We start from the raw sequence: 22,239 nt of genomic DNA on the forward strand, positions 1-22,239 counted from the left end.
GGGGTTGCTATGAGTCGGAAACGACTTGACGGCACTTAACAACAACAACAACAACAACCCCTTAAGCCTTTGGCAAGTTCTTAGCCAATGTCCATCACACAGGCAGGAATTTTGTCTGGTTTTCTGAGTGTTGTGTCCTCAGAGCCACATAGGACCATAGATAGCCTCATAATATATGGTTCGAAAATCTTTAAAGGATGAACATATATTGCGCTATCTTCCTCAGGCTGCTATACCAAACTATCACAAAATGGGTTGGCTTTAAGGAACAGAAATGTATTGTCTCACAATTCTAGAGAATGGTGTTTCTGTGTGCCCTTGAGTCTATTCCGATGCATAGTGACCCTAAAGAACAGAGTAGAACTGCCCCACAAGGTTTCCAAGGCTAAAAATCTTTCTCCCATGGAGTGGCTAGTGAGTTTGAACCATCAACCTCCCAGCTAGCAGCTGTGCCACCAGGGTCCCTATTTCTAGAGGATAGGGTTCTGAATTCAGGACTACGCTCTAAGGAAAGAGTCCTCCTTGTTTCTTCCAGCTTCCAGTAGCCCCAAGGGTTTCTTGGTGTTCCTTGGCATGTAAACGCACCTCCCCCTGTGTCTGTCTGTCTTTCTCTTCTCTTTTATGAGGACTGTACTCAGATTGTATTAGGATCCATCCTACTCCAGTATGACCCCATGTTAACTGATAACATCTGCAATGACCCTGTTTCCAAACAAAGTCACACTCATAGGTACTGGGGTGGGGGGCTTAGGACTTCAACATATCTCCGAGAGGGACACCATTCGACCTCTAATGTATGTTATTATTGTTTGGGGGAGATGGAGCCCACCAATAGACAAAATTCCCCAAGCTAGTGTGATAGACTTCACAGTAGAGGGCAGACCCAGACAGGGTTGTCTGTAACCCTGATGGAGCTTTTGGGGGCCACAGTTACAGGGGGACAGCTTCCAGGAGGGTAGCCATCACAGAGCCAGTTCAACATACTCCTAGATGGGCACAGTACACAGCCAGTGAAAATCATTTTGAGACAGAGAAAGCCTTCTTCCAGGAATGCATCAAGCATGATGTGTTTCCTTCCCTTGTTTAATATAATATAATTTGTCTTCTGGAAAAGGAGCCTGAAAAGTTTGGCATGACTTGGGAACAATGAATGGACAATGGCCACAATTTATGAAGTATAATTTGTCTCCTACTAGAAAGAAGAGAACTGTGTGTTGCATGCTGAGTGCAGAAAGACTTCAGGGCCAGCAAGGGGCCTTTCTCAGAAGGTTTCTTTGTGGTGGGTGCTGAGGCCAGATGGCTAAATGCCACATGGCCTCTACCACCTGGGATTCTGTTTGGGAAATGGGAATGCAATGCTTGCACTGCTCTCATTTGAACAACTACTTCAAAAACTTCAATTTCACAAGGATTGGGGCAGGGACGAATCCTTGGTGGTAGGGGAGGGGAAAGTGTCCCTCTCAGCCAATTTCAACCAAGCTTCAAGTTCAATGCTCCGGGTCCACGTGGCCTAGGCTCCTTGCTGGGGGAGGGGAGGGTTTCAGGATCAGGCCCCCATGGCTCATGGGAGGAGTAAACCCTTTGCCACTCCAGTCTCAAGGGAGGAGCTGGGAACTTCTCAACACAACCATGTCCCAGGCCTCCTTGGAGGTTTGGCTGTGGAGGGAAGAGCCACTCCCCCCCCTCCACTCCCATGGGATTTATGGGAATTCCTTACCACACGAGTTTAGATATTAACTCAGCCAGGACAGGCCAAGGCAAACAGTCCAGGGCTCGGGCAGCAAGAGTACAGACTCCTGAGGGCTGTGCTCCCACATCACCCATCCACCCACCATGGACGTGCCCTGGCCCCTGGGGCTGATTCTACTCTTGGGAACTCCCCTCACCCACGCTGAGCCTCTGTAAGTCTGGGGGATGGAGGGGACTCATCCAGCTTCCTGCACCTCTGGCATCTGCATGATTCCCTGCCAGTGACCCCAGGCATCATTGCGGCATCCCCATGGGAGCCCATCCATGCCCCTGTGTTTGTCTGCCGGCAGGTATATCCTGGTGACCCCTCGAGTCCTGCGGGTTGGTAGCCCCGAGAACATCCATATCCAGGCCCATAGTGACTCTGAGCAGCCTCTCACCAGGCCCTTGGCGGTGAACCTCACTATATGGGACTTCCCCGTGAAGAATACAATGGTGGCTCAGAGGCAACTCACTCTCTCACCTGGAAACCACTTTATGGACATGGCCTCCATAACGGTGCGTGACAGGCCATAAAGGGGTGGTCATAAAGGGAGGCTCTGGGTCAGCAATAAGGGTAGAGGGGGCAAACTCTGCGGGACTTCCTTGGAGGGACACTGGAGAGTAGATGCAAGGCTTAGATGGACGTACTACATCTTTCATGTCCTCTCCATTCAGGAATCAAAAGTCCTCTAAGTCTACTCCAAGAAGCGCTGCCATTTGCCCATATGGGGGTCTCAGCGTGCATTATAATGAGTCCCTGGGTGGTGCAATAGTTAACATGCTCAGCTGCTAACTGAAAGGTTGGTGGTTCGAGTCCACCCAGAGTCTTCTTGGAGAAAAGTCTGACAATCTTCTTTCAAACAGCCATTGAAAACTCTATAGAGCACAGTTCTACTCTGACACACATGGGTCAGAATTGCCTCAGTGGTAACTGATACTGGTGCATGTTGTAAAAGTTGCCCCCTGCTGGTAAGCACATTTCTTGACAAACAGGTCATGCTATGGTGAGAAGGACAAAGTGCACCTTCCTCTGGAAGGTCCAGCCCCACATCAGGATGGGTGGCATGGGGAGCTGAGTATGGACTGGATCTCTGCACTCCCTTGTGCAATGAACTATCTGCACAGCTATACATGGCAACCCTGCTCTCCAAGGCAGAGCCAAAGCCTCCTCATACGACTGCTTCTCTCAAGATCTGGCCCAGAGTTCTTCCTCTAGGGTGGGAGATCCCAGCATAGCCTGAGGAGTGTGAGCATCTCTTCTCAGATTCCTGACAGCCTGGTACACCCACCGAAACCAGGACAGCAGTATGTCATAATCCGGGCAAACTGGGTGCCCTTCTCAGTCTCCTCATTCATGGAGAAGATTGTGTTGGTGGCTCCCCATGCTGGCTACATCTTCATCCAGACAGATAAGACCATCTACACCCCTGATCACTTGGGTACAGTCCCCAGTACTCACAAGCACAGACTCCTCCCCCAACTCTCCCACAATGCCACATGGTCCCATCCCCCAAAGTCCTCTCCACCTCCCAAGGTCTCCTTCTGCCTAGGAACCCCTCCAGCCTAAGGTCTTTGTGTCTCCCACCCCTCTCCAAACTCTCTCTCCCTCCTTTTCTCTATTGAATACTTACAGTCTTCCCTCCTCCTCCAGTTCATTACCGAGTGTTTACTGTGGACCACAAGATGGATCCTGTGGCCAGGACATTCACTCTGAACATCAAGGTGGTCTTTCCTGTTGGGGGAGGGGGGTGGATCCTAGATACTGGGATTATGTCCCGAGACATATGCTGAACCACTAGGGGTGTGAACCACAAGGGCCCTCCCATAAAGCAGTCATCAGCCCCACCCTCTGTCTCCACAGAATCCGGAAGGGATTACAGTGATCAGCAAGAGTCTGCTGGCCAAGGATGGCCTCTTTGCAAGCTCCTTCAATCTCCCAGAGCTCATCAGGTGCCCTTCCCATGCTTTTACAGCTCTGGAGCACCTGAGGGCTGAGCTGGGAGCCCTAGGCATGGGATGCAGACTGTCTTCTCAGACATCTCTTCCAACCTGTGCTTTAGTTTTGGGACCTGGACCATTGAAGCCTGTTACCAGAGTGCACCCCAGCAGATGTTCAAGGCAGCCTTTGATGTGAAGGAATACGGTAAGAAGGGTGTGACCAAGAGGACAGGATGAGGCACGCAAAGAACAGAACTGGGAACAGGAAGGAGGGCTTAAGAGGAGAAAGCCTGAGCCAGACCACATGTTCCAGCCCCTGGGGGTCATCAGAGTCACCAAGGAAGGGACAGGGCAGGGAGGGGACAAGAGATGGAAGGGAAATGTTGAGAGTACTCACTACCTTTACCCTATTCAGTGCTCCCATCTTTTGAGGTCCAGCTGACCCCAAACAAGACTTTCTTCTACCTCAGTGACAAGGCTCTGGGTGTTGACATCCATGCCTGGTGAGTCATCCTCTTACCCCCAGCCTTGCCAGAGGACCAGAGACACCAAGAATCTGAATGGGCAACCACCTATGTTTCCCCTTGAGGTTATACAGACCATCTCTTCAGGTCTATAACATCGTCCGGGTCTCCTTGTCTACCCAATAGGGTCACACAGGTCACATAGGCCACCTCATGAGATTGTTCAGACCATCTTTGAAGGTCCACAAGGCTGCACAGGCCACCTTTGCCATCTTATGAGGTTGTCCAGGCCATTTCTGCAGCTCTATGAGATTGGAAATGTCACATTTTCTGCCTTATGAGATTTACAGATCATCTCCATGGCTCTATGAGGTTGTGTAGCCCATGTCTGCCACTCCTTGAAGTTGTACAGGTCACCTAGTCTGCCTGATGTGGTTGCACTGGCCACCTCTGTCTCCCTACAGGTTATCAAACTTGTATGTGGCTCCAAATGGTTACACAGCCTACCTATGCCATTTTGTGAAGCTGCACAGGCCACATCTACAACCAATGAGGCTTAATGGGACATGTTTGCCACCTCCCAGGATTCTGTGGGTCAACAATGAAACCTTCTAAGTTTTCAGGGATCACCTCTGCCTCTTACAAAGTAGCATACCCCCATGAGGTCATACAGGCTATCTCTGCAGCAACATGAGGTTTTGTGGGTGCTTCAGAGCCACTGAGATGGCCCTCCCTCTCCCAGGTATATATTCAACAAACCTGTGGATGGACATGCTCTGGCCATCTTTGGGGTGGAACAGGATTCCCGCCGGATCCCCATCCAAAGCTCCCTGCAGAGGGTGGAGGTGATTGAGCCCCGCCCCCTCCCCCACTTCCCTCCACCAGACCTTCCCTCTTTCCCTCAAGAAACCATATTCTTTTCTGCTCTCCTGTGCTAAGAACAGGTCTCTGATGGTCTCGGCCATGCCTCCCTCCAGAAAGACACTCTGATGGCTGCATTCCAAGGCCCAGAAGAGAACTTCCTTGGGGCTTCAATATATGTCAACATCACCGTGTTCTCCACAGGTGACACACTCACCTGGGCCCCTGGCTGAGGTTCCAGGACACTACATTCTTTCCCAACCCAGACACCTGACCATATGACCTTGCCCCACCTTCTAGTCTCAGTTTTCTCATGAGAGAAAAGCGAAGACACTAGAAGGGCTGGCAAGAGATGAAATTGTGCTATTGTCTTTCCCTACTTTCACCAAGATGAACCCCCATATCATATCTCCACCACTACCCTAGAATATTAAGCTTCTTCTACACACCTCCATGATCCTCCTATCTCCACAGGGGGTGAGATGGTCCAGACAGAGACCTCAGGAGTGAAGATTGTCCAGAGCCCATACAACATCAAGTTCATCAGGACACCCCAGTATTTCAAGCCAGGAATGCCGTTCCACTTTAGGGTCAGGGTCTGGAGTCACTCCACCCAGGGAATCAGGTCCCTATCCCTAAAACAGACACCCATAAAACAAAGACCCATACTGGACTCACCTTCCCCTCACAACTCATCTACGTGAGCGTTAAGTCCATCATTCCTCCCAAACTAAACCGAAGGCTGCCCCCAAGCCTTAACCTGGATCCTCCTGGGTTGAATGATGGCTCCAGAGATTCTCTAGAGAGGGTTCATGCACCACAATCAGGTTGGAAGGTGGTGCTTGAGAGTTTATCTTGCACAAGAAATGTCCTGTTTTTACACACATTAATTTGTGGGATGACTTTGAGATGTCTAAAGGGTATTAGGAAGGCAAAAGCTATCCCTGGGTGCCAACCCTACTCCATGCTTTCTACAACCTTCTATGTCTCCTCCTACCCCTCCACCCCCAGCTCACCCCCCAGAGTTCACCAAGATCCAGGGCCCCATATGTGGTTGTATACTAAAGAACTCTATGAGATATCATTCATAGAGACTCCAGAGTGGTTTCCTGGTGTACAAGGCAGTCCTATTCAGATTGCATTCCGCTGTTCTCTCCTCACATGCCAGACTACTCCCAGGCCTGTTTCATCTTACTCCAGATTCCATTCCAGGTTTTTGTCTCAAACCCTGATGGGTCCCCAGCCTCCAACATCCTCATCCACTGTGAGGACCACAAAATGCGCACCTCAGCTGATGGGGTGGCTGCTGTGACCATCAACACGAGGGCAGATCTGGACCAGCTTCCCATCCTGGTACCAACCTAATAAAGTAGGGATGGTGGGGTTGGTGCTGTGTGAGCTGGAAGTGTGGAGATTTACTTCTCCATCACTCTCCCAAGGTAAAAACTGATGAGTCTCTCCAGCCAGAGGAGCAGGCATCAGCCAAGATGATAGCTCAGCCCTATTCAACTCAGGATGGGTCAGGGAATTTTCTGCATATTGAGGTAAAGACATTGGCCCCAGAAGTTGGAAGCAGCATTCACCTGAGCCTCAACACAAAGCATCGGAACCCTGAAACCCAAAACCAGATCACCCACTTTACCCTCCTGGTGAGGCACTAAGCCAAGAAATTCTTTCTCTGGAACAACTCTAGCTAGCTGGGTTGGATGAACTATGAGCAAAAGTATGAAGGTGGGGAATGATCTGAGGTAGGTTCAGACCAAGGGACTGAGCAAAGGGTCTGTGGGCCTTCCTGACGAGCTGAGCTAGCCTCAGGGAAGGACTAACCCTACCATTTTCATTTTGGTCTCCCTTGTCTCCAAGGTCCTGAGTAAAGGTCAGGTTGTGTATGCCAAACATCAGCTAAAAGTCCAGGGAGGTGTCTACACGTCAACCATTATTGATGTGACTCCAGAGATGCTGCCATCCTTCCGCATCCTGGCCTTTTATTTACTGCCAAGGGGAGCAAGCCAAGACCCTGAGTTGGTGGCTGATTCCTTATGGATTGATATGAAAAAGAAATGCATGGGGACGGTGAGACAAATGCCTTAAAATTGTACATCATCATTATAAAGCTCCAGATATGCTCTATACAAGTTCAAGGGCTTCCAGTCTGGAGTACAGAGGAAAGGAGGAAGAGATGTGGCCTTAAAAGCTCAACTCTGGGGGGTGGGTAAGATGCAAATAAATGTGTGGAGCTAAAATTGACCTGGTGGAGTTCCCAGATGCCCCACCATAACAGCAGAGAGCATGACCTGAGAATGGAATTGGGGTAACCCCTAAAAAGCCTATGGGCCCCTCTCACTGACACATCTCTTTCTCCTGGCTCAGCTGAAGGTTGGCTTGAAGAATGAAGGAAGATTCCATCATTTTGAGCCCAACAGCAAACTGGAACTGAAGGTGACAGGTGATGCAGAGGCCACAGTGGGGCTAGTGGCTGTGGACAAGGCTGTCTATGTTTTGAACAGCAAACACAAGCTCACTCAGAAGAAGGTGAGAGCATGTGGGCTTTGGGCCAAGAGACTGCCTGGGGATTCTAGCTGGAGCCTTGGCTTCTTCAGCTGTAAATGGGCAACACCAATGGTTATGAGGACTCAAGGAGATGGTGCATAGCATAGCAACTTGCCTGTGGTAAGAGCTCAATAAATGGGAGATAGTGTGAAAGTTATTATTTGAGCCAGCAAATACAGTGCATTGTTGCTTCTTCCCTAGAGGGGTCAGACAAGCCCCTAATCCAGATTCCTCTTCTGACCCCCAGGTCTGGGATGTGGTGGAGAAGCATGACATTGGCTGCACAGCAGGCAGTGGCAAAGATAGACTTGCTGTATTTAAGGATGCTGGATTGGACCTAAAGATCAGCACAGGGATGAGCACTCTGGCAAGCTCAGGTACGGACTGGGAGGGAGGGACAGGAAGAGGGCAGAGATTTGGCAGTGCTGCCTAATGGTTAGGAGCATAGGCTTTGGAGTTAAATATACATGAGTTAAAATCCAGTCCCTTCCACTTACCATAGACCAGATACATTCCCTTTCTGAATCTCATTTTCTTTATCCCTAAAATAGAACTAACTCACTGTGTGTTCATTAAAATATAGGTTTGGCCATGTGTATCAGAGATACAAATTAACTGTGGCTTAAACAAAGTGGAAGTCATTTCTCACTTACACAGTCCAGGGACCCAGGTTTCTTCTAGCTAGGTGTTCTGCCATATTCCAAGATGGTACACCATGACCTCATGCCAGGCAGCAAGATGGAGGGAAGGAGGAAAGAGGAAGTCTCTCATCTCTCATTTGCTATAGTTCAATCACATGACCCTACATAGGGAGGGTGGGAAATGTAGTCTTTATTCTAGGTGATATATAAAAGATGATGGTTTAATTGCCAGAGGGAATAGAATGGATATAAGAGACAACTAGGAGTGTCTTCTTTCAGCTATAAATAATTATACTAATAGCCATTTCAATTTACTATTTGTAGGACCCTATGCTAAGTACTTTTACATACATAACCTTATTGGTAGAGCTATAGTATATCCATTTTACACAGCTAGGGAAATTAAGTCTCAGAAAGGCTAAGTAACTTGCTCAAAGGCACACAGCTTTTAAGTGAATCTTGAATATGAGGAGACTGTGGGATGAAATGATGTGACACATACAAAGCACTGAGTATCGAGTATTGAGTAGCACTCAGTATCATGAAAGATATTGATAATGATCTTAACAATTGCCCTCTTAGTCTTCATTTTTCCCTCTGACTCCTAGACTGGCGCTGCCCCCAGAGCCTACTTCCTAGCCGCCACCGCCGCTCTCTGAAGAGACTGGAGGCAAAGAGGAATGCAGGTCAGATACAAAGCTGGATATGTCCCAAATTACTGTATCCATCAGAGCTTAGAACAAAAAAACTTGAAATCACTCTAGATACTTCAAGCAGAAAGGGATTTAAAAAGGGGAGTTTGAGGTTTATAAAATCATTAGCAGAGCTATAGGGGTGGAAGTTGGGAGCAGCTTGATAGGACTCAAGATCAACCCGCTGCAGTTTTTACAGCTTTTACTATCCAGGAAACTGTTCATTTCTCTCATGAGGCTTGTGGACAGACAACGGAACATGGAATTATGCCCATGCAAAAACACACATGGACAGAAGCACACCCATCAGCTACCACCACTGCAGGGAAAGTGGTTTTGCTTCTCTTTCACCTTCCAAGTCTTACACAAGAGTATCTCAGCGGCAAAATCTAAATCCCACCAAGAACCCTAGTGGCAAGGGCACCTGGAAAATATTGTTTTTAGATGGCTAGTCTCTGTGACAAGACCAGTGGTGGCTCAGAGGTAGAATTCTCACCTTCCAGGCAGGACACCCTGATTTGATTTCTGGCCAATGCACCACAAACACAGCCACCACCTGTCCGTCAGGGGAGACTTGCATGCTGTTGTGCTGCTGGGCAGGATTCAGCAGAGCTTCCAGACTCAGACAGACTAGGAAGAAAGGCCTGGTGATCTACTTCTAAAAAATCAGCCACTGAAAACCTGTGGATCACAATACTTCATTCCTGCTGTGCATGGGTTCACCAGGAGTCAAGGGCTGACTCGACAGCAGCTTACAACAGCAGCCTCTGTGGCACAGGAGAGAACATACATGAGAGGAGAAATGAGTGTTCCATGCCAGTGGACAAGATCTAGCACATTCACCATCCCCAAGCCCAGGGAGTAGACAGAAAGAAGCAGCTTTCTGCTTCTGGTGGATTCTCATCCATCACTGGTGAGTTTTGGCCCTTATGAGCTGTGTGGCCCTGGGCAAGTGAGTTCACCTCTCTGTAGCTCAGTATTCTTGTCAGAATTCATCACTTGAGTTCAGTGGAAGGATTCACATTGAAGACTCATGCCATGTGCTAGGAACCAGTTGCCAATTGCCATCAAGTCAATTCCAACTCATGGCAACACCTCGTGTGTCACAGAAGAACTGTACTCCATAGGGTTTTCAGTGGCTGACTTTTCCAAAGCAGATCTCCAGGCCTTTTCCAAAGTCCCTCTGAGTGGACTCAAACATCCAACCATTTTTGATGAAGCTTGTTAATTGTTTGCACCACCCAGGGACAAATATGGGTAAATAGAGGGAAGGTATGGATGGCGTTAAAGTGGCTGGGTTCCACCTTCCTCAAGTCCAGCCCAGCCCCTCCTCTCTCGCTGCATTTCTACCCACAGTGAATGAGTTCAAGACAGAGCTGGAGAGAAGGTGCTGTGAGGCTGGGCTCCGAGAGAGCCCAGTGGGCCTGCTGTGTGACAAGAGGACCCAGCATGTCCGCCACGGCCCTGCCTGCGTGGCTGCGTTCCTGAAGTGCTGCCATCTGTCTGAGTCTCTGACTCGGGAGGCCCGGGAGGAGCACCTGGTTCTGGGGACAAGTGAGGCTGTCACGGCAAGAGACACAGGGTGGGGAACTCCACAGAGGGGGTGGGGTGTCATGTGACCAGTTCAGGATAGGAACCATAGGGGGCATAGAGTGGAAGGATCCCACTGAGGAGTTGGAGGGCTATGGGAGAGACGTGACAGAAACCATTCAGGGAGACATGGAGGGGCCCACATCTCTATTCCTCCTGCAGTGGATGATGACGAGGACTTTGATGACATCTTCGATGAAGAAATGCCCATCCGGACCTCCTTCCCAGAAAGCTGGCTGTGGAGGAAGTTTACTCTGCCTAAGAGTAATTCTGGGTAGGACTGTGGCCCTGTGCCAGCACCTGGTCGCTGGCCCTTGTACCTCATGTCCTGATCATGGACAATGACCTCAGGGGTGGCACTGACCCCTCAGGGCAGTCCCAAGAGAAAAGTCCCCCCTGGATGGGAATAAAGATCCAAGTGGGTTCCCCAAAATGATGACCCTCTAGTGATAATATCTCTAATGAGGTCAATGTGGGGGGGGGGGCCAATAATCCCCAATAGTGACCCTCAAGCCAGTGGCTCTGTCCAGGCAGCAGAAACTCAGTCACACCCTCCCCTCTTCCAGCTCCCTCTCCCATTACACCATCCTTACAAACGTGCCGGATTCCATCACCACGTGGCAGTTTGTGGCCATCAGTCTCAAGACTGGACAAGGTGACCACCCAAGCCCAGTGGCCCTGCCAAACCTGAGCCAGGTGGCCTCTGTTTAACCCCAATGCATTCTCCTGGCTCTAGGCCTCTGTGTCTCAGATCCCTTCGAGCTGACAGTTATGAAATCGTTCTTTGTGGACATTAAGTTGCCCCCCTCCATGGTCAGGAATGAGCAGGTCCAGATCCAAGCTGTGCTGTACAATTTCAAGAACCGCCAGGTCAAGGTGAGCCCAAGCCTTCCCCTCCCCACATGTTTTATCAATCAGAGCAGTCAATGTGTTTTATAAAGGGGAGGAGTCTATCAATTATGCCAATGAGTCAGTGAAGAGGTAGTCCTTTCAAAAAGTTTCTAAGGTCTCTTCTTATTTAAACCCCCCAATAACACCATCAGATGGGTACTAGTGTTGTCCTTGGTTTAGAGATGAGGAAACTGAAGCACAGAGAGGTTAAAGGGCTTGCCTGAAGTCACACAGCATATAAGTGACAGAAGGGGGTTTGAACCCAGGTAATTTGTCACCAAGGTCTGTGCTTTCAACTCTATGCTATGTTTTCACCTACTTAGGCCCCTTGGGGTGGGAAGGGGACTGTGACCCCAGGACCCAGCCATCCATGCAGCAGGAGGCCCTAACTGCTCATCTTGTCTCAGGTCCGTGTGGAGCTCCCTCACAAAGAGCACTTGTGCAGCGCGTCGAAGCCAGGAGCCCCATCCCGCCAGGTGGTGGTTGTGCCCCCCACCTCCTCCAAGACTGTGTACTTTGTGATTCTCCCTCTGGAGATGGGCAAAGTGGATGTGGAGGTTAAGGTCGTGGGCAGTGGGATCCTGGACCATGTAAAGAAGACACTTTTGATCCAGGTAATAGGTGACTCAGACCTCTTGGTCCTCTGGGCCCTGGGCTGTGTGGGTGTAAGAGAGGCAGATCACCGAGGATAAATAAACAGGCTCCCAGATGCAAGTGAGGCTCTGAAAGAATGGGTATGAAAGTTCAGTCAGTGGACTGGCTTGAGGGGTCGCCAAGTCCCCACTTCGAGGCTTTGGAGTCAGGCCAGGGTTCAAATCTTATCCTTGCTGTGTGACCTGGGACAACTTATTTAACTTCTCTGAGACCCCATTTACTCGTTTGCAGAATAGAGATAATAATCATACTTATGAGTAATCAGAGAGCTCTGAACGTATCTGACCCATCAATAATATGTTTACTTAAACAACACATGTTCATACTCTATATGCCAGGCATGGTTCTAAGCACTTTAAGAATATTAACTCATCAAATTCTCCACACGACCCTATACGGTAGGAACTATTATTATCCCCGTTTTACAGATGAGAAAGCAGAGGCACAAAAACCCAAGCCTGCTGCTGTCAAGTCAATTTGGACTCATAGCAACACTGTAGGACAGAGTAGAACTGTCCCATAGAGTTTCCAAGACTGTAAATCTTTATGGACACTGACTGCCTCGTCTTTCTCCCATGGGGCAGCTGATGGGTTCAAACCATCAAACTTCTGGTTAGCAGATGAGCGCTTAACCACTGCACCACCATAGTACTTTCAGTGGCACAGAGATGTTAAGTAATGTGACCAAGGTCACACAGCTAAGAAGCAGAAGAGGTGGGATTTGAACTCCCAGAGTCTGTGTTCTCAATAGCTAAGCAATGCTACCTCTTACTGTCATTATCATTGTCATTATTATTGTTGTTGCCTTCTCATCCCATCCCACAGGCGGGGGGTCAGATACAGCGAATGTTCCATAGCATCCTACTGGACCCCCAAGGTTTGTGAGGTCCCCATAGACCACGAGGGTTCCTAGGGCCATGTTAGGGAGGAGGGGTCTGGTCAAGTGGGCGGCAATTCAGGATCCTCCCAGACTCTGTGCATCCAGACCTCCTCAGCTCTGGAGTCTGTTTGTCACAGAAGTTGTGCCTGCTCAGGTCAGACGCAGACAGAGTTGGTGTCAAGACGGGACATTTTGAACAAGGTGCCCGACACGGAAGCAGAAGTGTTTGTCAGCGTCCAAGGTGCCTAGGATGGAGCTGCTCTTGGGAAAACAGGGAGGTGGAAGTGGGGATATGGAGCTGGCTACTGTAGAGCCTACCTGGGCAGAGGGGCAGAAGGGGCTGTATGTAGGCAGGCCTATGGGGTGACCAAGGAGCCAAGGTGGTTTAGGCCATTCCTGAATTACCCCACCTGCCTGCCTATCAGGTGACATTCTTGGTGAGACGATCCTGGGCAGCCTGACACCCACAGAGACACAGCAGCTGCTGAGGATCCCGACTGGGTGCCCCGAGCAGACACTGAGCTCCCTGGCACCTCTGATCCTCCTGACCAACTACTTGGACACCACAGGCCAGTGGGCCAAAGTTGGGGTAGAGCTCAGGGACAAGGTGACGGAGAACATCATCAGCGGTAAGAGCACCAGTGCTGGGGCATGGGTCTCAGTCCCCTTCTGGGAAGGCGTCTGGGGACTCAGGGTGGGTAGCTGGGTACACTCAGGGCTGGGGAGGCCCTCATGGTACCCCAAGACAGTAACACCCCTGTTACTGCAGATGAGCATTTAACCACTGCACCACCAGAGTACCTTCAACGGCACAGAGATGTTAAGTAATGTGACCAAGGTCACACAGCTAAGAAGCAGAGGCCATCTGGCTCAGATTTGGCAGGGCCACTGGCTTGTGGGGTCACCTTGTCCAGCCTTGAGACTGACGGCCACTGAGTTATACCAAGAGTTATATCAAACTCTGGCTCCTCACCCAGATTACAACTTGATGCCAACCCTGGGTGATCTCCAAACAGTGATACATCCTGTGGTTACACCCAGGCAGTAACCCCAAGGTTACTCCTGAACCCTACTCCTCCTCCAGACTACAACATGCTATCAGCCCCCAGGTGACCCCAACAGTGATCCCAGGCTACTTCTGAACTCTGACCCTTTTCTCAGACCACTATGTGACAATCAGCTCCCAGTTTTACCCCAATCTCCCCAGGTTATGTCATATCCAGATACTGCCCCAATCAGCGACACCCTCAGGGTTTCAGGGTTACCCCCAAGTAACCTCAGGGAACACACAAGCAGAAATTCTTAGACTCATCTTAGGTGGCCTCCCAGTGACACCTGAACACTGACACTGGAACCCCCAATTTTATACCCAGACAGTAAGCTCCTAGGTAACCTCAGGTAATAGTCAAGCAATAATCCTCAGAATATGGTTCAAGAGGTGTCCCCCAGATTACACCCAGCAGTAACTTCTTCTAATCTACACACAGAAACAAAGACACTCCTTGTTTACATAAAAAAAAAAAAAAACAGGTTATGGCCCTTCAGGTTATACTCCTTCCCAAGTTACACCCGGACACTTCTAGGCTTAATCCAGGCAGCGACTCCCCAAGTCACACCTGGAGAAGGGCCTTCTCGAGAGTAGCCCCGCATGGCAGATTACCAGGTTACTCCCAGACTACGACACCTGGAGACTGGTACTTCTCCTCCAGATACACCTACCTCCTCACTGATCACACCAAAACTGAAACCTCATTGACTCCTTGGCCCGGAAGCCCCCTCTGTAATACACAAGGACAACATATCTCTTCCTCCATGTTACAGCTAAATGGGATGCACACCCAAATCTTACCTAGACCCTATCTTCCAGATTATTCCTGATAACAAGACACACCCCATCATAAGCCACACCCAAACACCATCTCTCCCTGCAAGTCCCCCTCCACCTGTTTCCCCAGGTTACACCCGGATGCTGACTCACCGGAGTTCAGACGGCACCTACCACATCCACAAGGGAAACCCAGGAAGTACTTGGTGAGATGGTCACCATTAGTGCTGCCACCACCTCTCCAGACACCAAGGGGCCAGCCTGAGACAACACTGCTACAGGGTCTCGGGGCAGGCAGCCCAAGGAACCACCGACAGACCAGTAGCATTCCACACTGGTCAACCAGGGGAGTGACAGGGAGTGTCAGGGTGCTCAGTCTGGGGCAGTGTGACCCATGGTGTGGGCTCCCCTGTGGGCTGGAGATGGTGTGAACATCCCTGTTCCAGACTTCCTTGGCCACCATTCCCAGTCATCACCCTTCCTCCCACCAGGCTCACGAGCTATGTGTTCCGGATCTTCGCCCTGGCCTCCAAAATCAGCGTGCTCAACCCGAACTCTCTCTGTGATGTTGCCCATTGGATCATCACCCAGAGGCAGATGAAGGACGGGCACTTCATAGAAAAAGGCCCTGTGGTCGTGAAGTCCATGCAGGTGCCCACTGCCCACTGCCCAGGCCCATCAAGAGAAACCCTGGGTTCTGCCCACTGATGGGAGAATCCCAGAGTCCTGACCACTCAGGTAGAATGATAACAGGAATAAGCCAAAGCTCAATGGCTGGGATCACATCCCCTTCTCTGCAGCCTGTGGTCCGTTACATTGTGAGGGGAATGGGAACATTTGGGATCCTTTCTCTCCCTCATCCCCACATCAAGCACTCACCAGTCCTGACCCTCCTCATTGGACCCGAGTCCTCCCAACCAATGCATCCATCCCCCCCACCACTCCACCACACCAGCCTCCAGAAGCACAATCACCTTTTGTGACTCACAATCACCTACTACAGTCCCCCATGTGCTACATCTCTTTTCCTCTGTATCCCTCAAGTCTCACTCTCACTACTCCCTGCCTCACACTTAACTGCTTAGGGAGGGGCTTTGAACCCCATCTCCATGTCTCTGCTTACACTGCCCTCTCTGCCTGCAATCACCTTGACCCATCCCTTTCCCACACACATCCCCAATTTAGTCAAATCATGCTTTCCCTTGAGATTTAGGTTAGATACCACCTCCTCCAGGAAGTCTCCCTTGAATACCAGTCTGTACCTGCATCTATCATTGGACCCAGCAAATTATGCATTCATCCATTCAGTCAACAAACATTGATTCACCAATTTCTAATACCAGGCCTTGTGCTAGGCAGAGAAGACAGATGGCAATAAGGAAGCCAACTATAGCCCCTGCCCTTGTGGAGGAGACAGAAGTTTATCAAATAATTACAACCAGCAATTGTTTGAATCATGACTGTGCTAAGTTCCATAACAGAAAAATACAGAAGAGGATTAGGCAAGGGGCCATGCCTGGCCTTGGAAGTGTCAAGAGAAGTCACCAAAAGGAAGTGACGATAAAGCACTAGTGTTCAGGAAAACTTACCAAAGGAAATGAAAGATGTGGTAGATTTAAAGTGTTATGAAAAAAATTATACAGGGAAAATGGATTAGGGTGATGAGAGTGTAATTGTGTAAGGCTTCATGAGGAGATGAAGGTATTTGTACAAAGACCTGATGAGGTGAGGGAGCAATTCATGTGGGTGGGCATCAGGAAAGAGTGTTTCAAGCAGAGAAAACAGTATGTGCAAAGGTTCTGAGGCAGGACTGTGCCTGAGTTGCTTGAGGAACAGTGAGGAGGCCTGTGTGGCTGGAGTGGAGTGAGCAAGTGGGAGAGAGAGGGTGAGGGGGACAGGAAGAGACAGGGCAGGGCCTTGTGGGCTTGGCTTTTCCTCTGAGGAAAGTGGGAGGGCAGTAGCAGAGGAGGGATGTGACCTGACTCAGGTGTGCACAGGCTCCATTAGCCACTGTGGAAGGAAGAGGCTGTGAAGGGTGAAGGAGGAAGCCGGGAGACGGAAGAAGTGTTTGAACCCTGAGTCAGTCATTTACTAGCAATGAGGAGACTTCGCCCTCTCTGATCCTCAGTCTTCTCATCAGTGAAGGGCTGTGGTGATGATGCTCTGAGATTAATGTAGAGAGCTTACCATAGCATCCTCTCGGCAGTTAGCTTTTGTCAATAGGACAGAACTCACACAGGCAAACTCCAAGACAGTGCCCCATCTCTCTCCCATCCCACCTCCAGCATCATCCAGCCTCGAACCGGGCACCTGGGAAGTTTTCAAAGGCAGGCAGGAGAGGTTGGGGAAGGTGTCCCCAAGATGCTGAAGGGAGCAGGAGTGTGGCTTTGTATCCACAGGGTGGCTACCGAGGCTCCGAGGCAGACATATCCCTCACGGCGCTTGTCCTGATCTCCCTGAACGAGGGGAAGGAGTTGTGCGGACAGGAAGTACTGGTCCTACAGAAGGGGGGCCAAGATGCAGGGTGTCCAACCACCTGGGACAGGGAACTGCCCCCCTCACTCCCCCCCCCCAGTGGCTCCCTCTTCTCTAGCTGCCAGATCCCCTATCCCCTGATCACTTTCCTCGGTCTTCCTCCCTCTGACCCCCTAGAACTTGACTGGCAGCATCAACAGAGCCCGTGACTTCCTGGAGAAACAGCTTCCTGATATTAAGACAACCTTTGCCATAGCCATAGTCTCCTATGCACTGGCCCTCGCCAATAGCCCCAAAGCCAATGACCGTCTGGACACGTTTGCCAGCCATGGTGGGTGTGGGGCACTTCTTAACTAACTGTGTGCTAACCACAGTCACGGGGTGGCGTGGGGAGGGAGACGGTCTTGTGCGAGCTCAAATCAAGCAAAGTGTAGCTCATCACTTAGCATTTACTGAGCTTCTACTGTGTGCCAGAGGGCAGCGGTGGTTCAGTGATAGAATTCTTGCCTTCCATATGGAAGACCCAGGTTTGTTTTGTGGTCACTGCATCTCAAGACAGCCACCACCCATCTGCCCATGGAGGTTTGTGTGTTGCTAGGATGCTGAACAGGTTTCAATGGAGCTTCCAGATTAAGACAGACCAGGAAGAAAGGCCTGGTGATCCACTTCTGAAAAGTCAGTCAGTGAAAGCTCTCTGGATTAGTATAGTTTGATTCCATTGGGCATAGGATTGCCATGAGTCAGGGACCAACTTAATGGCAGCTAATAGCAACCACAACACTGTGTCCCAGCCCTTGAGCTCAGATCTGGAGACACTAAACTGAACAAGACAGATATAATCCCTACCCTTAGTGGTCCCCAGTCTCTGAAAGAGGTAGGCAGAACACAGAGAGATTGACTTATAATTCTAAATTGAGATACGTGCTTAGAGGATGACAAACAAGATTCATGGGAGAAGGGAGAAGAATAAGGATTGGGAGGACTGGAAGGCCTTGTGGAAAGGTGACCCTTTGACTGGGATGAATCATGCACCTATGTGAATGGCCAACGGCACCCCAAGCAAAGGGAACAGCATGTACAAACACCCTGCAATGAGGATGTGATGGGTGTGGTCAAGGATAGACAGAGGTCATAGAACTGAGAGGGCTCTGCCTCCCATGGCCTTCCCTTTCTCAACCCCCAACCAGCCTTATCTGATCTTCTCCATGCCCCAAGTCAAGAGGAATGGGGTAAGGAAAACTCGCTTACAGTTGGGTTGGAGGGACCTGGTGGAGCTTATTCCTAAGGTTTTCACTGGCCAATTCTTTGAGAAGTGGATGGCCTCTTCCTTCTTCTGAGTCTGTCTTAGTCTGGAAGCTCCACTGAAGCCTGTCCACAATGGGTGACCCTGCTGGCATTTGAAACACCGGTGGCATAGACTCCAGCTTCACAGCAACATGCAAGCCACCACCATAAGACAAACTGACAGACGAGTTTGTCTCCCTCAGTTGTTCCAAACTGTTCCGTTCAGTTCCCTGCTGCCCCCAGGCACGGGGCTTATTTGAACCTCAGTTTCCTTATCTTTGTGTAGTTGGAATCCCTGTTTTCTAGGGTTTTCTGAAAATGCAATGTCAATATACCCCCTCAGCATAGGGCTTCACATAAAGTAGGTGCTTAATAAAATGGCAGATGAGAACAATTGGGCCAGATGCCACAAGGAGCAGGCATATTGAGGTGGTTGGGCCCAGCTGTGGCTGACAAGATGGCATGCCTCTTCTAGACAAAAGCCATTGGCCAGTGGAAGAAAAGGACTGGTACTCCTTGTACACCATTGAAGCCACAGCCTATGCACTGCTGCAAAAGCTGGAGCTGGGTCGGATCAGTGAGACACACACCATCGCCAAGTGGTTACTGGAGAAGCGGGAACTAGGAGGGGGCTTCCGGTCCACCCAGGTGATGTGGACCTCCAGACGTAAGGCAGCCTTGTCCAGGGGGTGGGGGTGGGGACGCTAAAAGTGGTGCTGAGGGACAGGGGGCCCCAGAATGAACCCTCATGGCTGGGGAGCTGTCTATGGTGCTGAACCATGCCCCTCTCCCAACACCCAGACCACGGTGGTGGCTCTCCAGGCCCTGACCCGCTTCCGCGAAGCTGTCCCCTTTGAGGGCGTTCAGGATCTCCACATCCAGATCAGTGCTCCCAAGAGAGCCATGAATGTGGAGTGGCTCATCGACCAGAACAATGCCTACCAGCAGCGGTCAGCAAAGGTACCACCACATTGAGGGGCAGACAGAACTCCACACAGATGTGTCATCTGTCATCTACCTCCCAAATTATCTCATAACCGTTAGAGATTTGGCTATGCTGTTCACACATTGATTCATTTGTTCCACAACCATTTCCTGGCCACCTACTGTGTGCCAAGCAATGGATATACATTATGAGAGATCTATGGCCCCTGCCCTCATGGAGCTTACAGTCCACAAATAAACAAAGACATTAAAAATATTAGTGCCTTTAAGCCTTCTAAACAGAAGGAAGGAGCTCTGGTAGTGCAATGCCTAAGGCACTTGTCTACTAACCAGAAGGCTGGCGGTTCAAACCCACCAGCCACTCCTCCGAAGGAAGGTTAGGCAATCTACTTCCTTAGAGATACTGCCTTGGAAACCCAAAGAGGGGTCGCTACTTGATGGCACACAACAGCAACAACAACAACAAACAGAAGGAAAGGGAAAAGGGTGTGTACAGAAGATAATAGTGTCTCTGGGTGGTACAAATGGTTAACATGTTCAACTGCTAAAGATGCCTCAGAAGGAAGTCCTAGCCATCTACTTGCAAAGACTCAGTCCTTGAAAACCCTAGGGAGCCCAGTTCTATTCTGATGCATGTGGGGTCTCCAAAGTTGGAGTCAACTCAGTGGTAACTGGTTGTTTGTTTTTAGGGTAAATAACCTGGGTGGGGGTAAGGAAATATCCATGAAGGAACGTGGCATTTAAGTTTCAATCATTCGACACATGTTTATCAAGCACTTACTGTGTTACAGGCACTGTTTTAGGTTCTGGGCATACAGCCCTGAATGAAACGAAACAAAACAAAATAAAAAGTCCCCATTCGGCTTCCATAAAGATTTGCAGGCTTGGAAATCCTATGGGGCAGTTTTATTCTGTCCTATGAGTCAGAATTGAGCAGAATTTTATATTTTATATTTATATAGACAATGAAGAAATGAATAAGTAAACTATGTAGTGTGTTGAATGGCTATAAGTTCTATGGGGGAAAAAAATAAGCAGGAAGGGGATGGGGGATGGGGCATCAATAAGTTGCAATTTTAGATATAGAGGGCAGAGAAGATCTCACCAAGAAGATAATATTTGAACAAAGGCCTTAAGGAGAGAGAGTGAGCCCTGTATACAGCTTATCTAGGCAGAGGAAACAATAAGCGCAAAGGTCCTGAGGCAGGAATTTTCCAAGAACAGCAAGGAGGCTAGTGTGGCAGGGAAAGGCGTGAGGGGAGGATGGGGAGAGGTGAAGGCAGGGAGGTGAAGGTGCAGATAGTGCAGGGCCTTGTGGGCCACAGGGAGGACTTTGGCTTCCACCCTGAGAGGTGAAACAGGCCATTATCTCACTTACACCATATTCATATTCATAATCACATTAAAATGGTGGTACATACAACATGGCACCAGCTGATATTTGTTAGTTAGGCACCAGGCACTGTTTTTGCATACCATCCATTCCTTAACAACACTTTAAGTTGGTACTACTATTGACCACTGGAGCTCTGGTAGCATAGTGCTTAAGTCACTTGACTGCTAACCAGAAGGCTGGTGGTTCAAACCCACCAGCCACTCCTCGGAAGGAAGATGGGGCAATCCACTTCTGTAGTGATACTGCTTCGGAAATCCAAGGAGGGGTTGCTATGAGTCAGGTCCGACTCGATGGCATATAACAACAACAACTATTGACCACACTTTACAAGTGGGGAAATGGAAGGACTGAGGAGCAAAATAATTTGTCCAAGGTCACACCTATGTTCAGTGGATAAATAGGAAGTTATCAAGATGAAGGGGGCAGGGAGGGGAAAAGGCATTCCTGGCATAGGAAACAGCATAGAGTGGAGATCCTGAAGCAGGCACAGGAATGGCTGGAGGTGAGGGTGCACGGGGGGCATAAGTCTAACAGGAGGCTGGAGAGGTTGGCAGAGTTCAGAGCATGAAGGCTGGGGGACTGTGGCAAGGATTCAGGACTTTATCTTATGAGAAATGGGGCTGAAGCCAGGGTGTGATTGTATGTGAATTTGAAAAATTTGTTCTAGCTGGTGTGAAAAGAATGAAATGGGGAAAAGAGAGTAGATGCATAGATGCCAGGGAGAAGAGTTTCATGGGGGGCACACAATGAGGACTTCTGGAGATGCTACAAAGTAGGCAAACTTGAGAGACATGGAATTCCTGGGTGGTGCCAATTGTTAATGTGGTTGGCCACTAATGGAAAGGTTGGTGGTTTAAGTCCACACAGAAGAGACTTGGAAGAAAGTCTTGATTCTGAAAAATAAGCCATTGAAAACCCTGTGGAGTGTAGTTCTTCTCTGACACACGTGAGGTCACTAGGAGTCAGAGTCACCTTGACAGCAATTGGTTACTGGGTACATTAGGATTCGGCCTGAGTCCATGGTTCTAGCTGATCCATGGCAATGTAGATACCATACATGCCCAATCAAGAAGGAAAAGACCAACCATCCACATGGGAAGAGGGGGCAGTCACCAGAGGCCAGAGTGTGGGACTTTACCAAGGCCCCATGCTGGTGCCTGCTCGTCTCCCACCCACTGCACCTGAGCTATGCTTTGCTTCTTCTTCTGCCCTCAAATACCCCTCCCCATCTCCTACAGTTCTCAGCCCAGGATGACCTAGAGATCAAAGCCAGTGGCACCGGAAGAGGCACCATCTCGGTAGGTCTGGATCTCACCCTTGGCTGGGGTCCTTACATGGAGCGCAGGGCCCCCCTCTAGTTGGTGGGAGCAGGGGCCAGTCCCAGACTCTAAGACAAGATCGAAATTAGAAATGATGGTAGCT

At 49.7% G+C, this 22,239-nt stretch overlaps 1 protein-coding gene across 1 annotated transcript in view; it reads left to right on the top strand.

Annotated features, from left to right (window-relative positions):
- The first annotated feature begins 1,833 nt into the window (after positions 1–1,833).
- LOC103207923 (complement C3-like) overlaps positions 1,834–22,239 on the top strand; it is a 29,625-nt gene continuing 9,219 nt past the window's right edge. The window contains exons 1-30 of the mRNA XM_007953624.1: positions 1,834–1,901; positions 2,040–2,247; positions 2,996–3,170; positions 3,383–3,453; positions 3,593–3,681; positions 3,792–3,874; positions 4,085–4,172; positions 4,876–4,978; positions 5,111–5,198; positions 5,469–5,584; positions 6,207–6,347; positions 6,434–6,643; positions 6,858–7,067; positions 7,365–7,526; positions 7,792–7,921; positions 8,794–8,871; positions 10,234–10,431; positions 10,630–10,741; positions 11,034–11,122; positions 11,204–11,343; positions 11,766–11,972; positions 12,998–13,133; positions 13,318–13,521; positions 14,848–14,923; positions 15,209–15,368; positions 17,117–17,212; positions 17,370–17,523; positions 18,952–19,124; positions 19,278–19,436; positions 22,056–22,115. Coding sequence (XP_007951815.1) covers positions 1,834–1,901; positions 2,040–2,247; positions 2,996–3,170; positions 3,383–3,453; positions 3,593–3,681; positions 3,792–3,874; positions 4,085–4,172; positions 4,876–4,978; positions 5,111–5,198; positions 5,469–5,584; positions 6,207–6,347; positions 6,434–6,643; positions 6,858–7,067; positions 7,365–7,526; positions 7,792–7,921; positions 8,794–8,871; positions 10,234–10,431; positions 10,630–10,741; positions 11,034–11,122; positions 11,204–11,343; positions 11,766–11,972; positions 12,998–13,133; positions 13,318–13,521; positions 14,848–14,923; positions 15,209–15,368; positions 17,117–17,212; positions 17,370–17,523; positions 18,952–19,124; positions 19,278–19,436; positions 22,056–22,115 — 3,984 coding nt within the window. The remainder of the gene's footprint in view (positions 1,902–2,039; positions 2,248–2,995; positions 3,171–3,382; positions 3,454–3,592; positions 3,682–3,791; positions 3,875–4,084; positions 4,173–4,875; positions 4,979–5,110; positions 5,199–5,468; positions 5,585–6,206; positions 6,348–6,433; positions 6,644–6,857; positions 7,068–7,364; positions 7,527–7,791; positions 7,922–8,793; positions 8,872–10,233; positions 10,432–10,629; positions 10,742–11,033; positions 11,123–11,203; positions 11,344–11,765; positions 11,973–12,997; positions 13,134–13,317; positions 13,522–14,847; positions 14,924–15,208; positions 15,369–17,116; positions 17,213–17,369; positions 17,524–18,951; positions 19,125–19,277; positions 19,437–22,055; positions 22,116–22,239) is intronic.

This window comes from Orycteropus afer, unplaced genomic scaffold (genome assembly GCF_000298275.1).
Source record: "Orycteropus afer afer isolate SDZICR_OR568_19922 unplaced genomic scaffold, OryAfe1.0 scaffold00402, whole genome shotgun sequence".
NCBI lineage: Eukaryota > Metazoa > Chordata > Mammalia > Tubulidentata > Orycteropodidae > Orycteropus > Orycteropus afer.